We start from the raw sequence: 18,547 nt of genomic DNA, 5'->3' as shown, positions 1-18,547 counted from the left end.
ATCAGTGGAGGCCCTTTGGGATGGGTCTCATTTCCAATTCTGCCTATTAGTGGAGACGTTGGGGTGTAGAGTTTATCTGCCTGGGTCCCTGGGTCAGACCGCTCTGTCCATTACTCACGCTGAATGCTCCTGGGCCTGCTGCCTCAGTTTCTCCCTGGGCTCCTGTCCTCCTCAGTAAGGTGAAATACGGTCTTTCCTTCCTCCCATAGAGATGTTAAAAGAAGAGTAAGTGAATCAGTATGTACAAAGCACTTTGACTCTTGCGCGACAGCTTGTAAGTGTGAAATAAACCCTTCCAAGTATTATTTTCACTTTTGCGATACCTCTTAGGATATACTCCTAAGACAACAGACATACAGTTTATCTTACCGAGCTGGCTTTTGTAATGACATCTATTTAAGTAAAACGGTGTAATTATTTTGACTTAGGGTTTAAATTATTTTAGCTATTTCAGTTATAGGTAATAGTTTTTCAAGGAACCCTCAAAAAAATATGGTAAAAGTTCAATCATTGCAAAAGAGTGAAGCAATAAAAAGTATATTTTCCTAAAGCCCCAGACTCTGGTTCCTCGTACGTTCCCCCAGAAGGAGCTGTGACCCACAGTGCTTTCAGCAAATATTTACTGAGTGTGTTACGTCAGGCGCTGTGCTCGCCTCCAGCGCTGTGAATGGACGCATCCCCGTCCCTGCCAGCTTTAGATCCTTGAGTCTGGGAGGAGGCCCTGGAAACTCTATTGGAAAAGCACTGTGTGGTCATTCTGAGTGTCCTGCCTCTGTCGGGGTTGAAAACCTCCGGTCTGATAGCCAGTCAGTGTCACTGGATACTTGACAAACAGATGTTTACATTTTCTTCCCCCCATCAGGAGGTGGTCTCGGTAAGATGGCCATTAGTTTGGATTCTTTGAGGTTAGTTGAAAAATCGCTTTTTTAAGGAGACAGTCCCGTTTTCTTCACTCCGTATTGCTCTTAAATGAGCTGGAGGGGTTCTGGATCCCATTTTCTGAACGTAGAGGCGGGTGTAGACTCGGCAGAGGCCTGGGTGCTGTGAATGTCAAGAACCCACAGGATTTTGAAGGATTTGTAAATAGTCTTAATTATTTGTTCCACGAAGAGGATAATGATCTTTTCCTAGAAGTCAGAGGACAAACAGCAGCAGTTAGTACCGTCAGGACTGAACTGCTCTTGCCTCTTGTCTTTGTCCCACGTCCTGGGTCTTCTGAAGCAGGAAGAGGTTTCTGTCTAGAACGGGGAAGAAGTACCCTAGAAAGCTGAAGGCCTCCTCCGGTGATTTTTATTAAGCTTTTTGGTTTTAATCTAACATTGATTTTGACTTTGCTGTTTTGGGACGTGATGGCTGTAGAAAATCTGGGAACATGGAGAGGAGAACGTGACCTATTGAATGACCTCAGGGACAAGTGGGAACCGTGTGCGTGCTCTGAGTGAGGTACGGGCTGGGAGCGGGAGAGAGAGACAAGGCACCTGGCCTCGAGACGCTGCAGTCTGACGCTTGGAGCACGTGAGTCTGTAGGCCTGGCCTTGGGCTCCAAGCCAGTTTATGGTCTCTTAAGCCCCTACCCGATTTAAGGAGGATATTCAGGCCATTAAAAAAAAAAAAGGCTGATCACTTGGACTGAGGGCCTTCCATCACGGAATGATCCATTCATGAATTTATGTGGATGCTTGGAAGCTCTGAGGCTAATGCTAGCTCATTTTCCACCTCCCTCCTTAGAACACTCCAGTCTCTTAGTGCCTATCCCAATATGGGAAGAAGTTTATAGAAACAAGGATGTCATGGTAGACTTAAGGAAAAAATTCTCAGGTGCTTATTTCTTTCTTTTCTTTCCTTCCTGCCTTTTGTTCTTCTTTCTTTTTTTCTTTAGATTTTATTTTATTTTTTTTTAAGATTTTATTTATTTATTTGACAGACAGAGATCACAAGTAGGCAGAGAGGCAGGCCGAGAGAGAGAGAGAGAGAGAGAGAGAGAGAGAGAGAGAGAGAGAGAGAGGAGGAAGCAGGCTCCCCACCGAGCAGAGAGCCCGATGTGGAACTCGATCCCAGGACCCCGGGATCACGACCCGAGCCGAAAGCAGAGGCCTCAACCCACTGAGCCACCCAGGTTCCCTAGATTTTAAGTAATCTTTACACCCAAAGTGGGGTTTGAACCTACAGCCCCAAGGTCACTAGTCGCAAGCTCCACTGACGGAGCCCGCCAGGTGTTTCTGTAAGTACTTACTGAGCTCTGAGGTGCTGTGTTGGGTGCTGGCACTCAGGCAGGAGTGGGCGGGGCCTGGAGAGGTGGGCTCAGCCCAGCCTCCAGGCTGAAGCCTGCTTTTGTCAGTCAAGTTGGATTAGGACGCTGCCCCACCTGTTCATTTACATAGAGTCCAGGGGCTTTGGTGGGGCAACCTCTGGATTGAGTAGTTTCCATGGAGACCTTCTGGCTCCGAAACCTAGAACATCTTCCTGTCTGGCCCTTTATGGAAACTGTTTGCACTCCCCTGCACGACAGCACTGAACAGGGTGGGCGCAGCCCTCTGCCCTCAGGGGCTTGGAGTTAATGGGGGTAGTGCCCGGCCTGCCCCATTCTCTGCCAAAGGGCATTTGTTGTCAGTGCCGGGATGTGATGATGACACCCTGAACAGATGAACTTAGCCACAAAAGAAGGCCCCTTCCTGAAGGGACACTGAGGCTCCTTGGCAAAGGAGATAATCGTCAGCCTGATTGAATTTACGAGCATATCTAAAGAAAAAAAAATGTGCTCATCAAAGAGGATTGATCAGCCCCAGAGGCTCAGAAAAAAAGAAGGCAGACTTTGGCGGAGGCACCACTCCACTCCTAGCAGTCAGCCAGGGGATGGACTGCTGTCCTGATAAACATCTTGCTGATTCAGATCTAGTTCCCCTGCGGTCTTCAGTTTGGAGTGAACTTGCTGGTTAAGCACACCAGTTCCTCCCTGTACTTGAATGTGCATCCCTGGGCTTATATATCAGGTTTTGGAATTTGGGCAATGGGAGTCTGCCCCTGAGAGATGGAGCCCCTCTCTGGATGATGATACTGACCTCACAGTAAGGAAAACCTCTGTGATGAGTGCCAAGGTAATGAGGTGGCCTTTGGGGGAGCCTCCTGGGGAGCCTCCTGGAGGACTTTTCCAAGCTGGATCCCCAAACATTGAGAAATTAGAAGATGCCACCGGACCTGCCCACTCTCCCTTGCATCTGTGGTGCCTTCTGTCACTGATCGCCTGGTTATAGATGCTCCCGGCAAAGACTGGGAGAGGTCTCCCACCTGGGGCTCTTGCCTCCTCCCAGGGTTTGAGTCCTACCTCCTTCCCACTTCCTAGGGACCCTCCTACCCAATATCTCCCTTTTTTTTTTTTTAAGATTTTATTTATTTATTTGACAGATCACAGGTAAGCAGAGAGGCAGGCAGAGAGAGAGAGGAGGAAGCAGGCTCCCCGCTGAGGAGAGAGCCCGATGTGGGGCTTGATCCCAGGACCCTAGGATCATGACCTGAGCTGAAGGCAGAGGCTTTAACCCATTGAGCTACCCAGGCGCCCCCCAATATCTCCTTTTATCTTCTCGCTTTCTAGTCTCCTTCCTGCCATCTGCATTTAAATACCTCTAGTACCTCCTGTCTAAAATGAAGAAAACAAAACAGCATCCCCATCCCCTGATGCTTCGGCCTCCAGCCCTCCTTACCTTCCTCATCTCCGTTCTTGACCCACCGTGTGTGCCCAGTGCATCCTGTCCTGTGTTCCAGTTGCCTCCGGAGTTAGATGAGTCCCACTTCCAAAGCTCATGCATCAGCCTCCCTGTCGTGCTTCAGTGCCTTTGACACCTAAAGAAATCTCCACTTGGGTGTCCCAGAAGCCCCCCAGATGCAACGAGTCCTAAACAAGCTGTGTGTCCGCTCAGGTGTTCTTGTGCTCCAGTCACTGCCCCCCTCAACCCCCCAGCGTGCAGGCCAGAAGTGGGTCTTACCTTTTTTAAAAATTTTAAAAGATTTTATTTGTTCATTTGACAGAGAGATTATAAGTAGGCAGAGAGGCAGGCAGAGAGGGAGAGGGAAACAGGCTTCCTGCTGAGCAGAGAGCCCAGTGTGGGGCTCGATCCCAGGACCCTGAGATCATGACCTGAGCCAAAGGCAGAGGCTTTAACCCACTGACCCACCCAGGCGCCCCGTGGGTCTTACCTTAACTCTGCTTCCTGCCCACCATCCCAAACTAACGTCCCAGCTGCCGCGGCCTGTGGAGTCCCCTTCCTTCATGTCCCCTGCCCGGATGCTTCTCTCCATTTTGCCCTGGTCCATTCCAGGCAGCCACTGACCACTGACCGCGGTAGTTTCTAGTCCAGACTCCCAGCTGCAAGGCTTAGCCCTTCCCAATCTGCTTTTTTTTAGTGCTGCTAGGGAGACGGTTCTGAACACACATCTGAACGTGGCACTCTCCTGTCTTGCTTGTGGGTGAATGGCAGCTCCGGAACGTGACTGAGTATGTCCTCTGGGATTGCCCCATGCTGACCTGGGAGCCTCAGCCCCGGCCACTTTCCCTTGCAGGCTGTGGGCCAGCCTGACTGCTCTGTTTTCCAGTTCCCCGGAACTGGTTGCACGCCATCGGTTTCTAGGTGTCACACGTATTTGTCCCTTTATTCTGGCCTCTGGCCCCTACTTTTGTCCCTTAGGTGCCCAGCTAATGGGCATTTCCTCCGGGAAGTCTGCTCCCCCTTCCTCCTCTCATTTGGCATAGGGGGCACCCCTCCCGGGCAGGACTAGGGTTGTGTTTACTTTGATTTTTGCTGAACCCCACATCCTCCAGCAGTGCCTGGTGCCTAGAAAATTCTCCATGCATAGAAGGCGATCCCCGCAGTGATCCCCCTTTTCCCAGTGAGGACGAACCAAAGAAGTCTGGCCAACTTGCATGCACGGACTTGCAGGGATCTGGGCAAACTAGGCCAAGGTCTACTTAAAACAATGTGTTAATTTTAGTTCTACTCATATATTGAGAATCACATTTTGTAAAACACTGTATTTTTTTTCCGAAAACTTTTCCTTCTCACCTGTCGTGAAGCAGGGCTTATCAAACTTTTTTTAAAAAAGATTTTATTTATTTATTTAACAGACAGAGATCATATGTAGGCAGAGAGGCAGGCAGAGAGAGAGAGAGAGAGAGAGAGGAGGAAGAAGCAGGCTCCCTGCTGAGCAGAGAGCCTGATGCGGGGCTTGATCCCAGGACTCTGGGATCATGACCTGAGCCGAAGGCAGAGGCCAAACTTCTCACATGGACCTTTTACTAAAGTGCCTTTGCCTTTTCTAGGGACTTCTTGGGTCATTTAACCCAGTTTATTAGAGCACACTCTCTTTCCTTCCGTCTTGCTTACTTGAAATTTTATGAGCAGATAGGGGCTGCTGTCCCTGAAAATTTCACTTTGAGCTGCACGTCCGGTTCCCGGACCATTAGGACAGCTGCTTTTCTTTGTGTCAGTTTACAGTCCTGATTTCCACGACATACTGGGTACCCTGACGGCTTTTGGCAGTCAGCATTTGCAACCGTGAGGTTCAGTTCCTAGGAAGAACCACATTTGAGTGACATTTCTTTATTCCCTTGTTACTGATTCAGTGGGATGGATGACTAGCACTGGTTGAGGTCTCCTTGGGGCCCGCCGTAGGGCCGTCCTGATGGTGGGTCAGTCTAAGATGATGGTCATGACCCTTCTGTTAGATGTCACAAAGGCTCGGATAATAAAGAGTTTCTTTTCTAAAGGGCAGTGTTTGTTGGGGGGGACATGCCTGCCTTACATTTGAGCTCATGAAGCAGTTACTCAGTTCTGTGTTGACTGTTGACCGAGTCCCAGCCACTGTGCTGGGAGCTGGGGGCAGAGCAGGGCCCTGAGCCTGGGGGGTTGCCAGCTGGGGGGGTGGGGGAAGGGCAGTCAGCATGATAGCTCGTAAAGATTCGTCATGACACCCTCGAGACAAGTGCTGGGCACGAGCAGGACCAGTGATGAGACCAGAGCGAGTGGGCAGAAAGGGTCTGATTTAGACAGGGGATTTGGAAGGGCCCTGCTGGGGAGATGACTGTCAAGGTATAAGGCAACACACGTGGAAGAGTCCTGGGGCCAGCGCTGGAGGCAGAGGAAACAGCAACTCGTCTCAGGACCAGAAAGAGGGCCAGGGTGTCTGGTGGGAGGGAGGCCGAGGGAAGACCTGGGTCGGGGGGGCATGGGGTGTGCTGGGCGTGTACTTTCTCCTAAGTGGAGTGGAAGCCATTGATGAATACATTGCTGTGGGAAAGGTGAAGCCACCCTGTACCCTTTCCTATATCCCCAGGGCATGTGGCCAACTTAGCAGGTCACCTGAGGCCCTTGGAGCAGCTCCTGGGTCTGTGACTTAAGAAGAGGAAACAAGAAAGCAGCTCTGGCAGGCTCCGCTTCTGTTCACTGGGGGCCCAGATGCAGGCTTAGAAGGAAACTCCCCCAGGAAGGGGGCAGGGAGATGATTGATGGGTTATCCTGGCTTGGACCGCCTCCAGGCCTTTTGTCCTGGAGAATGAAGCTGGGATCCCAGGGGACACGAGCTAAGGGGGCTGCAGAGACAGAGGCAGCAGTGAGTGGGAGTCAGGAGCGGGTTGCTGTCCCCAGCCCTGCCCCTGACCAGCCAGCTGACCTTGGGCAGGGATTGGGTCCTCTGGTCTCAGTTTCCTCATCTGTACACAAAGAGTCCAGAACCGGGGCGCCTGGGTGGCTCAGTGGGTTAAAGCCTCTGCCTTCAGCTGAGGTCATGATCCCAGCATCCTGGGATCGAGCCCTGCATCGGGCTCTCTGCTCAGCGGGGAGCCTGCTTCCCTTCCCCTCTCTCTGCCTGCCTCTCTGCCTACTTGTGATCTCTGTCTGTCAAATTAAAAAAAAAAAAAAACCTTTAAAGAGTCCAGAACCCTGCGGATGCTGTGTGGTGTGCAGGGCACTGGGACAGTGAAAGGGAAAACAAATCACGGTTCCTCTTTGCAGAGACACGGCCAGGGTGCAAGTCGGGTGAGACAGCCCAGTCAGGGCAGGGATGGCATCTGGAAGGCTGTGCAAGCAGGAGTGACAGGTGAACACGCCCGGCAGAAAGACATGGGAGGAGTGGGGCCCAGGGAGGGCTCAGGGAGGTGGGGCTCCGTGACAGAGGACAGACGGGGAAGGCAGCACGAGGCTGGATGTCACAGGGCTTCCTGGGAGTGAAGGAGGAGTATAGTGTTCAGGGGTGGTCTCACCTGGCTGAGAACCCCAATTTGACAGTTCCTTCCTTGGTCAACTTGGTCAAGTTACTTAGTTTCTCTGGGCCTTAATTTCCCTGTCAAGGAAATGGGATTAAGGGGGCTGATCAATGGTTTCTGCCGCTGGAATGTCCTTCCTTGCACAGAGTGCAGAAATCAGACGAGACCTGCGTGGCAAGTCTTCTGCTCAGTGCCTGGCGTGTGAGAGCCCTGAAGTCCATTTTGTTTGTGCTGCTCAGGCTCAGCTACCGGAAGCCACTGAAGGGATTTTAGAGCAGGGGATTAATCCCATCTCCTTTTGGTGAGGGAATTCTGGCAAGATGATTCGGGGGAAAGATCGTCAAAGTAGGAGAGCCTACTGCCTAGGGGCAGGCGGTCCGGTCCGGGAGGTGATTTTCATAGTTCGTGTAACAGATGCACGTAAGCATGCTGCTGGGGGCATCCAACCCAGCAGGGGCAGGAGGGGTAAAAGGAGAGGTTAGGCCGGAGGAACTTTTGGAAGTGGATTCAGTATAAAGAGAAGAATGGCTGGATTGAGACTGACCCTGGGGTTTTAATTTTCGGCTGCTATTGGGGGCAGGGAAACCTAGAAAGAATTTTCCCGGCGGAAGAAGGGCCAGCTGGGAGGTCAGGGTCATGGACAAAGTTTGGGATGTGTTGAGTTGACCAGTTCACAGGTCTTACCCTGGAAGAGTTGAAAATCGGGGCCTAGAGCTCAAGAGTGGAATTTGTGTAGGGTTGGGAGGCTAATGAGATCTTCTAGTGGTTCTCAAAAGGGTGGTCTCAAGACTAGAAGCACCTGGGAACTTGTTGGAAATGCAAATTTCTAGCCCCACCCAGACCTCTAATCTGAGACTAGGGGCTAGGGCCCAGCCTTCTTATGTAATATGCCCTCCAGGAGAGCTAGAGAAAGATCTTCTGAAGGAGAGGGGCAGAGGGTGGGGGGTAGCACGAAGGAGCTGGTGAGAGGAAGGGGAGACTGAGACTTGGAAGGAGACTGGGAAGCCCCATCTTGCCCAGTGGTAACACCAGTTTCCTGCCGTAACTTCTCTGAGTCGGGCTGTGCGCTGGTCATTACCCCTCCCCCGCATGGATATCAGAACTTGGCGGAAAGGGGCCAGCCACCTGGGAGGAACCCCCGTGCCCAAGACCGTGGACATTCTTCAGCTCCCTTATTAGCCAAGAGGACGATTCTGTGGAAGAACACCAAAACAATGACTTTGATCAAAAATGATTCAGGAGAGTCCCACTCGGAGAAGTTCAGTGACAACTTTAATTTGTTTTTCTTTCATTTTCTCTTCTGTGTATGCACAGGAATACTGTATGACCAAACCTCTATCTCAGTAAAGCTCAAAGAGATCTCACAAGGAAAAAAAATGAAAATGCTAGTGGCAAGGGAGCATAGTCAGTCTGACGGGCAGATTTCCCTTTTTTCTTGATGCTACATAAAATAATGGTGCGGTCTTACGTCAGAAGCACCATAGAGTCAGTGCGATGAGAAGAGAAGTGATTGGAGACCTTGGCTCGAGTCCCTGAAGGGGGAGGGGAGATGAACTCGAACAGAGGGTTTTAAGAACTAGGTGTTCTCTGCTGCGGGAAAGATTGGGGGTGGGATACCTGCAGAATTTGCTGAATTCTAAGGTTTTCTAGGTGGACGTTCTTGGCTTTCAATTTGTTTGCTTTTCTCCCCCTTAAGATACTCTTCTTTTTTTTTTTTTTTTTTTAATCGCGGGAGCTGGGGAGGAGCAGAGGGAGAAGCAGACTCTCTGCTGAGCAGGGGACCCCCCCCACAATGGGAGCGCTTGATCCCAGGATCCTGAGGTCGTGACCTTAGCTGAAGGCAGATGCTTAGCAGACTGAGCGGTAGGAGAGGGCTTGGAGGTTGCATGGGGTTTTGCCGAGCCTACAGACTGAGGGCCCAGGTTGGGGAGATTAGGATGGACAGGTCAGAGGCAATTAGATGATAAAGAGTTGGCTAGGCTTTGCCTTGGAGGTTAGATTTCACTGTTTACATAATAAGGAGCGGTTGGGCAATTTCTTGAGCTTAATTCTTAAGTTAATTTGTAACTTTTATCAAAATAAGGTATGTGTATAGTTTTTAAAAGTACAATAGAAGTGTCCGTCCCCTAATAGTCCCTGGCCCTTCACATTCTCTTTCCTCCCCTCGGGATCCGGAGTTAGCCCTCCAAGAAAAACTTTCTCCTGGCATTTATGGTTGTAGTTACTAATAGGATTTTACAGCTACGTTTACTGAGTTGGAAATTTTGGCATTATTTCTTGACTTCCTATTACGGACACTAAGAATTAGTTCCAGTTATATAGCCCATTCCAAACACACACACACACACACACACACACACTCTTCCCATCTTTCCATTGTCGGAATGTGGTTGCATCATAGCTCTTGGTTCAGTTGCTGACTGCTAGTTCCTTCTCCACTTGTCCTTGACTCTTCTCCTGGGTTGGATCCCCTGTTTTCTGGATCCAAAGGCACAGGGGAGGTGAAATTGTCGACGTCTTGGAAGCGTGGAAATGTCTTTACTCATTCCTTCAGCCCACACATGAGATGTGTATCTTGGCTTGGTAGAAAATTCTGCCTGGAAGTGACCGATCCCCCGCCCCATGACACCATTGCTGGTTTACTCGGTTTCTGGTGCTGCCTTCAAGAAGTGTGAATCGTCCTTTAGAGACTGGATATTGAGACCAGATGGTTGCACACATGGTTCTGGGTGCTGGGGAAGCCTTCATGAACAAAGCAGAGAAGAAACAAGAGACGTAAATGTGAAGTTGGGCAATGAAAAGAGAAAGTGGCAGTGCCCGCAAGGGTGGCGTGTGCGGCTTGGGGGCTTTTTTCCCTTGTGGGATCAGATACAGTGACTCATCTTACTCTCCATCTCCTGTTTTTGACTTGTTTTTTTACTCTCCGTGAAAAATTTTTAGAATCTTTTCTTTCTTTGTTCTCTCGGATTGAAATTTTATGATTAAAGTCTGTGTAGTGTGTTATATAGTTCTTTTTATTATTTATTTATCTATTTTCATATTTTTGTTTCATGGTAATTAAAGAGGCACATGCGGTTTTAAGAAATAGTCCGGAAAGGGCTCCTGGGTGGCTCAGTGGGTTAAGCCTCTGCCTTCAACTCAGGTCATGGTCTCAGAGTCCTGGGATCGAGCCCCTCATCGGGCTCTCTGCTCAGCAGGGAGCCTGCTTCCCCCTCTCTCTCTGCCTGCCTCTCTGCCTTCTTGTGATCTCCATCAAATAAATAAATAAATAAAACATTTAAAAAAAAAAAAAAAGTCCGGGGGGGGAAAAAATAGTCCGGAGAGATCCCGTGTACCTTTCACCCAGTTTCCCCTAAAGATAACATCTTACTCAGATTTTACCAGTTGTACACACTCTGTGTGTGTTTAGTTCTTTGCAATTCTATGCAATTTTATCTCCATGGACTCCTATGACCGTCACCACCATCAGATAGAGAAAATCAGATAGGGAAGGGCTATAACCACCTCCCTCTCTCTCCCCTACCTGACCCGGGGCAGCTACTAATTTGTTCTCCACCTCTACAGTTCTATCCCAATCTTTTTTCATTCATTCTTCTGGATTTTAACTTTTTTTCTGTAAACTCCTACTTTTTAGTCTTGGAAGTTTCCACCACCCTCCCCTCCCTCTCATCTTTGATTTCTGCCTTTGTGATGACTTCCTCTTCAGGCTTTTCTCTCTTAAAAAGTTCTGATGAGGGGCGCCTGGGTGGCTCAGTGGGTTAAAAAGCCTCTGCCTTCAGCTCAGGTCATGATCCCAGGGTCCTGGGATCGAGCCCCGCATCGGGCTCTCTGCTCAGCAGGGAGCCTGCTTCCCCCTCTATCTCTGCCTGCCTCTCTGCCTACTTGTGATCTCTGTGTCCAAAAAAAAAAAAAAAAAAGTTCTGATGATTCAATTCTGAGCTGCTAGGATCAGCTAGCTGTCTAATTCAAACATCTTTTCTAGCCTGTTTTCGATCGCTTGGGCTTTTGTTCTGTTCTAGAGTAGTTCCTCAGCTCTTCTGAATTTTTCGTGGCATTCATATTTTTAATTTCTGTGAGCTCCATTTTACTTTTTTTAAACGCTTTATCGCATGCTGTTCTTGTTTCATTAATGTGGTGTTTTTTTTCTTCTCACGTTGATAGTATGCTGATGATGCTTTGTGACCCTGTTTCTACTGACTGCTTTGTCCTGGTTTCTTCCGACGTATTTTTCTCTCATTTATTTGTTTTGGTTAGTCTTTCATATTGAAGTCTTTTTTATGAATGTATTGGTAATCCTTGGCTGGCTGGCTGTCTTAAATGCAAAGAGGGATAAAAAAGAAGAGAAGGAGCTTTCCCTTGGTTTATCTTTATCTGCCGGTCTTCTCTCTGATGCTGTGCAATCTCCCAGGGGAAGAGCCCTATAAATTCCTACCTTTGGGTGAGGGATAGGGTGTATAGACCGCTAGAATTCTCGGAGTGGGCCTGGGGGTGGGCTGGGTGGTCTCACTCTCCGGTCATCCTGTTTTCAGCCCCTTTTGTCCATGGTTGAATCTGAGTTCTTAAGTCTAGAATTTGACTTGCTCATATTCCCCAGGGATTAAGCTGGCTTCTCTGCGGTGGGTTGTGGACTACTCCTTGGTGGCCACAACCCTACCAAGTACTTGGTAGCTAAGTACTCCCTAAATACAGATTAGCAAATTCCCCTGTTTCTGGCCTTATACTCCATTCAATCTTCTGTATCTTGAGTCTTCAATGCCCGAGGCTTTCTGAGGTTCTGCAGTACATATGCTTTGTCAGCTAAAGCCCCTTCTTTGTCTGCTTTGGGTTTTTGGGGTTGGTTGGTTGGTTTTTGTTTTGTTTTGTTTTTTTAAAAGAGAGAGTACCTGGGGGGTTGGGAGGGAGAGACAGAGAATCTCTAGCAGGCTCAGCACAGAGCCTGACTCGGGGGTTCAACCCCATGACCCCAAGATCACGACCCAAGCCAAAATCAAGAGTTGGACACAACCAGCTCCATCAGGCGCCCCTAGCTAACTTTGGTTTTCGCTTTGTCCCTTCTTCTGCGACCGTTCTCACTGCCAAGCTGCCATTCAGCGTGCCAGAATGGAGGAGTTTTGCACAGGAAAGTTGTTAACATTACTCCAGGGGCGGTGTGGGGGGTAAACTGGAATGGGACCTGGAGACAAAGGCGGGTGCGGAGACGTGAGGTAAGAGGTGATGGGTGTGGGGACTTGCTGTGGCCAGAGGGGAAGGAGGGATGAGACATGAGCCGAGTAGGATGAGAAGGACCTTAGGACTAAAGGAGGGGGAAGAACCCAGGCTGCCTCAGTTTCTGACCTAGACAGTGGGGAGGCTTAGTGATCCTTTTGCTGTGTGATCAGGGCCACAGGGAGAGGAGCAGACCAGGTGCGGATGGGTTCCGTTGAGGAAGCGTGAGGAACCTGAGGGAATTCTGAGTGGAAATAGCCAAGAGGTAGATGGAGGCACTGGCAGGGTCCCTGGCTGCTGATCCTTACCCAGTATGACAGCAGGAGCCAGTGGCGGGAATGGGATCAGCCGGCCAGCCGGGAAGGAGGAGGGAAGGGTATGGAGATGAGGACAGTGGGCCACACAGAGAAGAAAGAGAGAGTCTGTGTCCCCCAGAAGAAAGATAAAGAGGGGGGTTAACCAGGTCAGGTGACTGCCATCCTAGCCCTTCCAAGCAGTGACCTAAAATGGGGGTCGTTCAGGCTCTGATGTTAGCCGGAAGCCTCTGAGACGTGCCTCCCCCAGAAGCCCTGTCTGAGCTCTGCGCCACCACCTCAGGAGTCCCGGGAAAGGACTGCCCGCTGCCAGCAGCTGCTCAGGGACAGCTGATGGGGAAGCCCTCGGGGTTTCCTTCTGGGGCACGGGATCAAAGAGAGCTGATGGTGGGGATTTCCCCTCTGCCTTGAGGTCAGAGGTCCCGCGGAGGTCCAGGCCAGGTTCCAGGCGTTCCTGCCTCCCCTCCACACCACAGGTGCAGGCGCTCCAGCTCTGAGGTCATCACGGGTCTTGAGGTACTTGAATGTCAGAACGGGTGGCTAGCCTCATGTCTGGCACCTAGGAAAGACTTATTAGCCTGGAGTCTTCTGCTGAATTCACTCTGGCAGCCCTGCTTGCATTGAAAGCAAGCACAGTGGCCTTGGTTCCTTGTTTGCCCACATGTTCACCTCACTAAGCCCTTTACGTGCTTTCTGTCCCTATATCACACAGCTTTAGAAGGGGGGAATGTGCTGTGCCCATTTTACAGATGAGGAAAGGGGCCTAGAGAAGTTCGGTGACTTGCCTGATGTAGTGTCTGCCTGTGTCTACACTGGGCACATTCATGTGTTAGAACTCCGGATTTATGCCAGCCACTGACTGTGTCCTTGTTCTCTGAGAGCCCACCTCCAAGACTGCTCCGCTTCAGCCGCTGCTGGTGGTGTGTGTTTGGGGGTGTGTGTCCACATACGTACCACAGAGGCCCCTCCCTGCTCCCCGAGCTCTCCTACACTGCCCTCCAGAGACCACAGGAATTCTGATGAATTAATCTCATCACTTTATCGAGGAGGCACTTACAGAAATTACAAGGCAAGGCCACCAGCCTGGCTTTGCTGGCAGCCAGCCGCAGGGGCCATAAAGCAAATTGAAAGGAACAAAAATAAATAAATAAAATTAGAACTCTCTCTCTCTCTCTCACACACACACACACACAAACACACACGCATGCACACGCGGGGTCAAGATCGTTGCTCAAGTTCTTGTTGGGAACGCTCAGTCCTCTTGTCCTGGGAGAGCACCAGTGCCAAATCAACAGACTTTTATGGACCCCCTGCTGGAGCAACAGTCCTGCCAAACCTGGGACTCATCCTCCTTCAAGGGCTGACAGGCTGGCTGTGCCGCCGAGACCAGGGGAGGTGAAGGGCTAGAGCACGCAGGCGGCCTCCCAGGGCTGCGGGAGTTACCTGGCCAGGTGAATGCAGGGCTGCGACGGGCCCCGAGAGCTCCCTGCACAGTGGTCCAGAGCGAGACTCGAGCCAGACCATCTGGGTTCAAGTCCTCGCTCTGTCTCATGCTGGAGTCTGCTCACCTCTCTCAGCTATGAGATGGAGGAAGAAAGGCGTTCACCTCCAGAGTTGTCGGGAAAAGGAAAGAGGCCGTAGAGGAAAAGCAGAGCCGTGGCTGCTCCACGAGGAGCCCTTGTCCACGTGGGTGGAGGCCACCTGGAGTCCCACAGGCAAGAGGGAGAAGCAGCAGCTACTTAAATGGGTCCTGAAGGTGTAGGCCAGCCAGGTGAGGTGGCAGAAGGAGCTCACTGGGATTGTTCTGGGCCGCTGGAACAAAGGCCTGGAAGCCTCGGTACTCACTGAGTTCCAGGAAGTGCTCATTCGAGGCGTGGGGTGGGCAGGCGGCCGAAGCCCAATTCTACAGAGCCTTCCTTCTAAGCCAAGATAGACTTGGATGAATCAGTTTGTATCTGTTTCCTGTTTATCTTTTCCACTCTGTACTTCTGGGAGTACTGAACCTCATTGCTAAGAAGTCACAAGAGCCAATGTGAACTGAGACAGGGGTAGCATTGGATAAAAGAGGGGAGGGGCGAGCAGAATCTTCATCCCTTCCCCTTCCTGGCCTCTCCCACCCTCCAGCACAGAGCGTGACTTCTAGACTCCCCTCCCCCACCGGAAGAGGGAGGGAGGAAGATGATAAGGTGAGGCCTAGAATTCACTGAGGGAAGGGTAGAGACGTAGAGATAGAGATCTAAGGTGCCCCAGGCAAACGGGCTGCTTCCTCACCAGTACAGAAGGGGGCTAAGGTTACTGACGAAGCTCTTGTGAGCACTGACCTTGCACTTGGGGTTCAATAATTTCAGTACTTCAGAGCACTTTGTCAGGGGGTGGAAGTGGGTTCCTACCGGCTCTCAGAAAATCCAACAGTCAGTGTTTTCCATCTGCCACATGGGGAAGCTGAGGCACAGGGACTCCAGAAGGCAGCCCCCTCCCTCACTTCCTCCAGACCACTTCGGCTACTGGGTCGGCAGCAGGGAGGGGCCTGTTTCGTCTCCCCAAGCTTCCCTTGGGGTGCAAGGGTGGCACAGGCACTCTGTGGCCTTGAGTAACTCATTTCGGCTCCCTCAGTCTCAGGTTTGTGAAATGAGGCATGGGTGGGCTCACTCCTGAGCAGGCGCGTGGTAAAAGTGACTGTTGGAACTGCTGCTGCGGCTGGCGTTGGGGCCAGAGGGGGAAGGCGAATTCAGAGGCCAGGCCGGCCTGGAACTGCCCTGGCAAGCCCTGTCTCAAGCTGGGAGTGACCTTTCTGAGGCTGCTCTGTGCAGGGCAGAGTCCTTGCTGTGTGAGATGGGCCAGACAGCACCCCAGCTTCAAAGGAGTGTCCTTGGGCCTCAGGATTGGGGATCAGGTGGGCAGCCTTCCGGGCATCCGAATGGGGTGGGGACAGGAGGTTTGCACTAGTTCCGTGTGTGTTCTTTGAAAACCACAGGCTTTGGAAGTTGGGACAGGGTTGGGACAGTGGCCAGGAAGACCACACAAAAACAAAACACTGGGGTCGCTCGCTGTCTTGGATTTTGCCTTGCAGTTGCCTTTCTCTCCAACTCCTCTGCACCCCCTTTCCCTCCTGCTGCTTTTCTCTTTGCATTGATAGCGGCACAATGCATATTTGTTAAGTAACTGTAGACAGACAGGTAAGCAGACGAAGGACAGAGGCTCTGTCCTGTGTTAGAATGGCAGTCTCGGCCTCTCCTGTAGGATGGGGCGGGATCGGTACCTGCTTGGTGGAATTGCTCCAAGGATTCCGTAGGTGACGTAGGTGACGGTGACTCACTCCACCAGCTTTTCTTGCATGGCTTCTGCATGGCAGGGGCTGACCTCAGCTGAGGCGGCTGGAGTCTGAGTGGTAAACAGTGGGAGCGTGGGTCAGTTTCCTGGTAGCCGTCACTGTAATTCATTAAGGGGACGAGATAGAAAATGATCACAAGCGCACCTCTGTAGTAATGAACTGTGGTTATATAATCATCAGTTCCCATGTTGAATCGTGCTTTACACCGTTTTTTTTTTTTTTTTTTTTTTTTTTAAGTAAGCTCTGCGTCCTGCGTGGAGCCTGAACTCACCACCCTGAGACCAAGAGTCCCATGTTCCACCAGCCGAACCAGCCAGGCGCGCCAGTGTTTTACAGTTGTGAGAGCAATCTCATAACCATGATCTTGCTAATCTTTCCTTTTGGAGCTAGCCCATGGCTTTGTAGAGGAGGAAACAGGTTCTGCGAGAGGAAAGTGATTTCCTCGTGGTCAGCAGGCTGAGAGGCCTGGGGCCGGTGGGGCTAGAACTTCCCAGAGGCTTTTCTTCCCCTGACTGGGGGCCGGGGACTGGAGGCTGTAGGGACGGGTGGTCTGCACCTACATCCTGGTCAGCACAAGGAGGTGATCTCTGCCTGGGATAAAATGCTAGCTCAGGGGTGCCTTCGGAGCTGGGGGTGACCATTCTTCCCAGCTGTGGCTGCCAGGCCCACCCAGACCTCCAGGTCTGGGATCTCTGTGTTGAAGGAAGGCGGAAAGATTTTGACAAGCAGCGCCGAGCACCTGCTTTGGGAGCCCCTGCCCGGTGGGAACCTCGGGACGAGGGGCAGTTGTAGGTCTGGCCGGTTGATCCCGGGCCGGCCTGTGCTTGGCCGAGGGGGGCCCAGGATGCCGCCCGCAACCCTGTGTGTGTCTGGTTACAGGGAACATCGAGTACAGCTGCCCCGCCACCAACGAGTGCGAGATCACGAAACGGAGGCGCAAGTCCTGCCAGGCCTGCCGCTTCATGAAATGCCTCAAAGTGGGGATGCTGAAGGAAGGTAAGAGGCCCGCACAGCCACGCTGCGCTCTCGCTGAGGCCTGGGTTCCCTGCTCGCGGTGGGGTGGGGGTGGGGAGTTCTTAAGCCCCTGCGTCCCTGTCCCTGGGCCGGTGCAGACCCTGGATGTCTCTGCCCGCATCCCAGGTGAGGAACCTGCTCCCCGGGGGGCACCCACCTCTCGTCCTTCACACACACCCTGCACAGAGGTTTACAGCGGCCTCAGAGCTGCACTCCGAAGGGAGATGTGGGGCATCAGGGTCCTTCGGGAAAAGCCCGACCCCACCTGGGCCCTGGAAAGCTGGCTTGGCCCTCTGGGGAAGACCCTCCTCTCGGGTTGAGCCCCCAGTTTGCCCTGGAGACAGTCCTGGATGCTGCTCTCCCTGGCGGGGCCCTGTGTCTAGGTGGCCAAAGAGCAGAGACATTAAAGCCCAGAATGACAGAGCACGTCCTCTTCACCTGAGCAGGGTAGCTGTGCTCTCCCGCACGTGGGCAACACACTGGCGTCACCGTGTGGAGGTCCCGTCCCGTTCGTCCCCACATTCCCCGCCATCTCATCCTCAAGCACAGGCCGTGGGCTCCAGACTCTTAGCCAGGATGATAAGAAGTAGAGTAATGCGATAGTGTACTAATTATTTTTAAAAACTGATTGCATGTTGAGCTGGTAATATGGTGGATATATCGGGTGAAACAAAAGATAGTGTGATGTTAATATCACCTGCTTCTTTTTATTGTCTTTAAAGGGGTTACTCACAAATTTAAAATGACACGGGGTTCTCCTTTGGACGGCACTGGGCTGGGGCTCCTCATCACCTGCCCTGTTGATGTGCTCAGATTGGGTGACCCTTGTTGAGGACCATTTTGGGGGCTGGGGTGTGTGTGTGTGTGTGTGTGTGTGTGTGTGTGTGTGTGTGTTTCTCCTCTGCCTGAGCTTTAGAGGGAGCCGGTGCAGGTTCTTATACATCAGCTTTTATGATTCTGGGCCCTGGGATCCTTCCAGAAGTGGAAGGAGGTGGGAAAAGAGGGGTGTGCTGATGATCGCATGATGGGGAGAGGCTGGGAGAGAAAGGGAAGGGGCAGGCAAATCTCGAATGTAGTCCTTCTCTGAGAGGGGGCTTCTGGAAGCCCAGCCCAGCCTTTGAGGGCCCCAGGGCACTCATCTCATTGTCCTCTCCCTGCATCCACCCGGGAAGAAGGCATGAATTTTAGGATGCTTTGTAGGTAGGACCACCGGGACCTTGCAGAAATCAGAGACCCCTCCCCCAGTTTCTATCTCCAGCAGCCCCCTTCGGCCCAGCCCCACGTGTGGACCTCTAAAACAAGCTGCTGATGCGGTTCCTCAGCTATCCCCCACCCGCATAGCATGTTGGCTTTTCGACTGCCTTTCTCATTCTGCTTGGCTGTTAGAAACATGCCAGGGGCTTCATGGAGGGGGGGGTGGTCACCGAAGAA

At 51.6% G+C, this 18,547-nt stretch overlaps 1 protein-coding gene across 2 annotated transcripts in view; it reads left to right on the top strand.

Moving 5' to 3' along the window:
* ESRRB (estrogen related receptor beta) overlaps positions 1 to 18,547 on the top strand; it is a gene marked incomplete at both ends in the record, with an annotated part of 102,163 nt that overhangs the window by 51,261 nt on the left and 32,355 nt on the right. The window contains one exon of one of the 2 annotated variants that reach the window (XM_080809393.1): positions 16,982 to 17,098. The exons of the other annotated variant lie outside the window; for it this stretch is intronic. Coding sequence (XP_080665519.1) covers positions 16,982 to 17,098 — 117 coding nt within the window. The remainder of the gene's footprint in view (positions 1 to 16,981; positions 17,099 to 18,547) is intronic. 2 annotated transcript variants of the gene reach the window in all.

This window comes from Martes martes (assembly GCF_963455335.1).
Source record: "Martes martes genome assembly, chromosome: 7".
NCBI lineage: Eukaryota > Metazoa > Chordata > Mammalia > Carnivora > Mustelidae > Martes > Martes martes.
The sequence above is the reverse complement of the archived record's forward strand: the minus strand, read 5'-3'. Positions and strand labels throughout refer to the sequence as shown.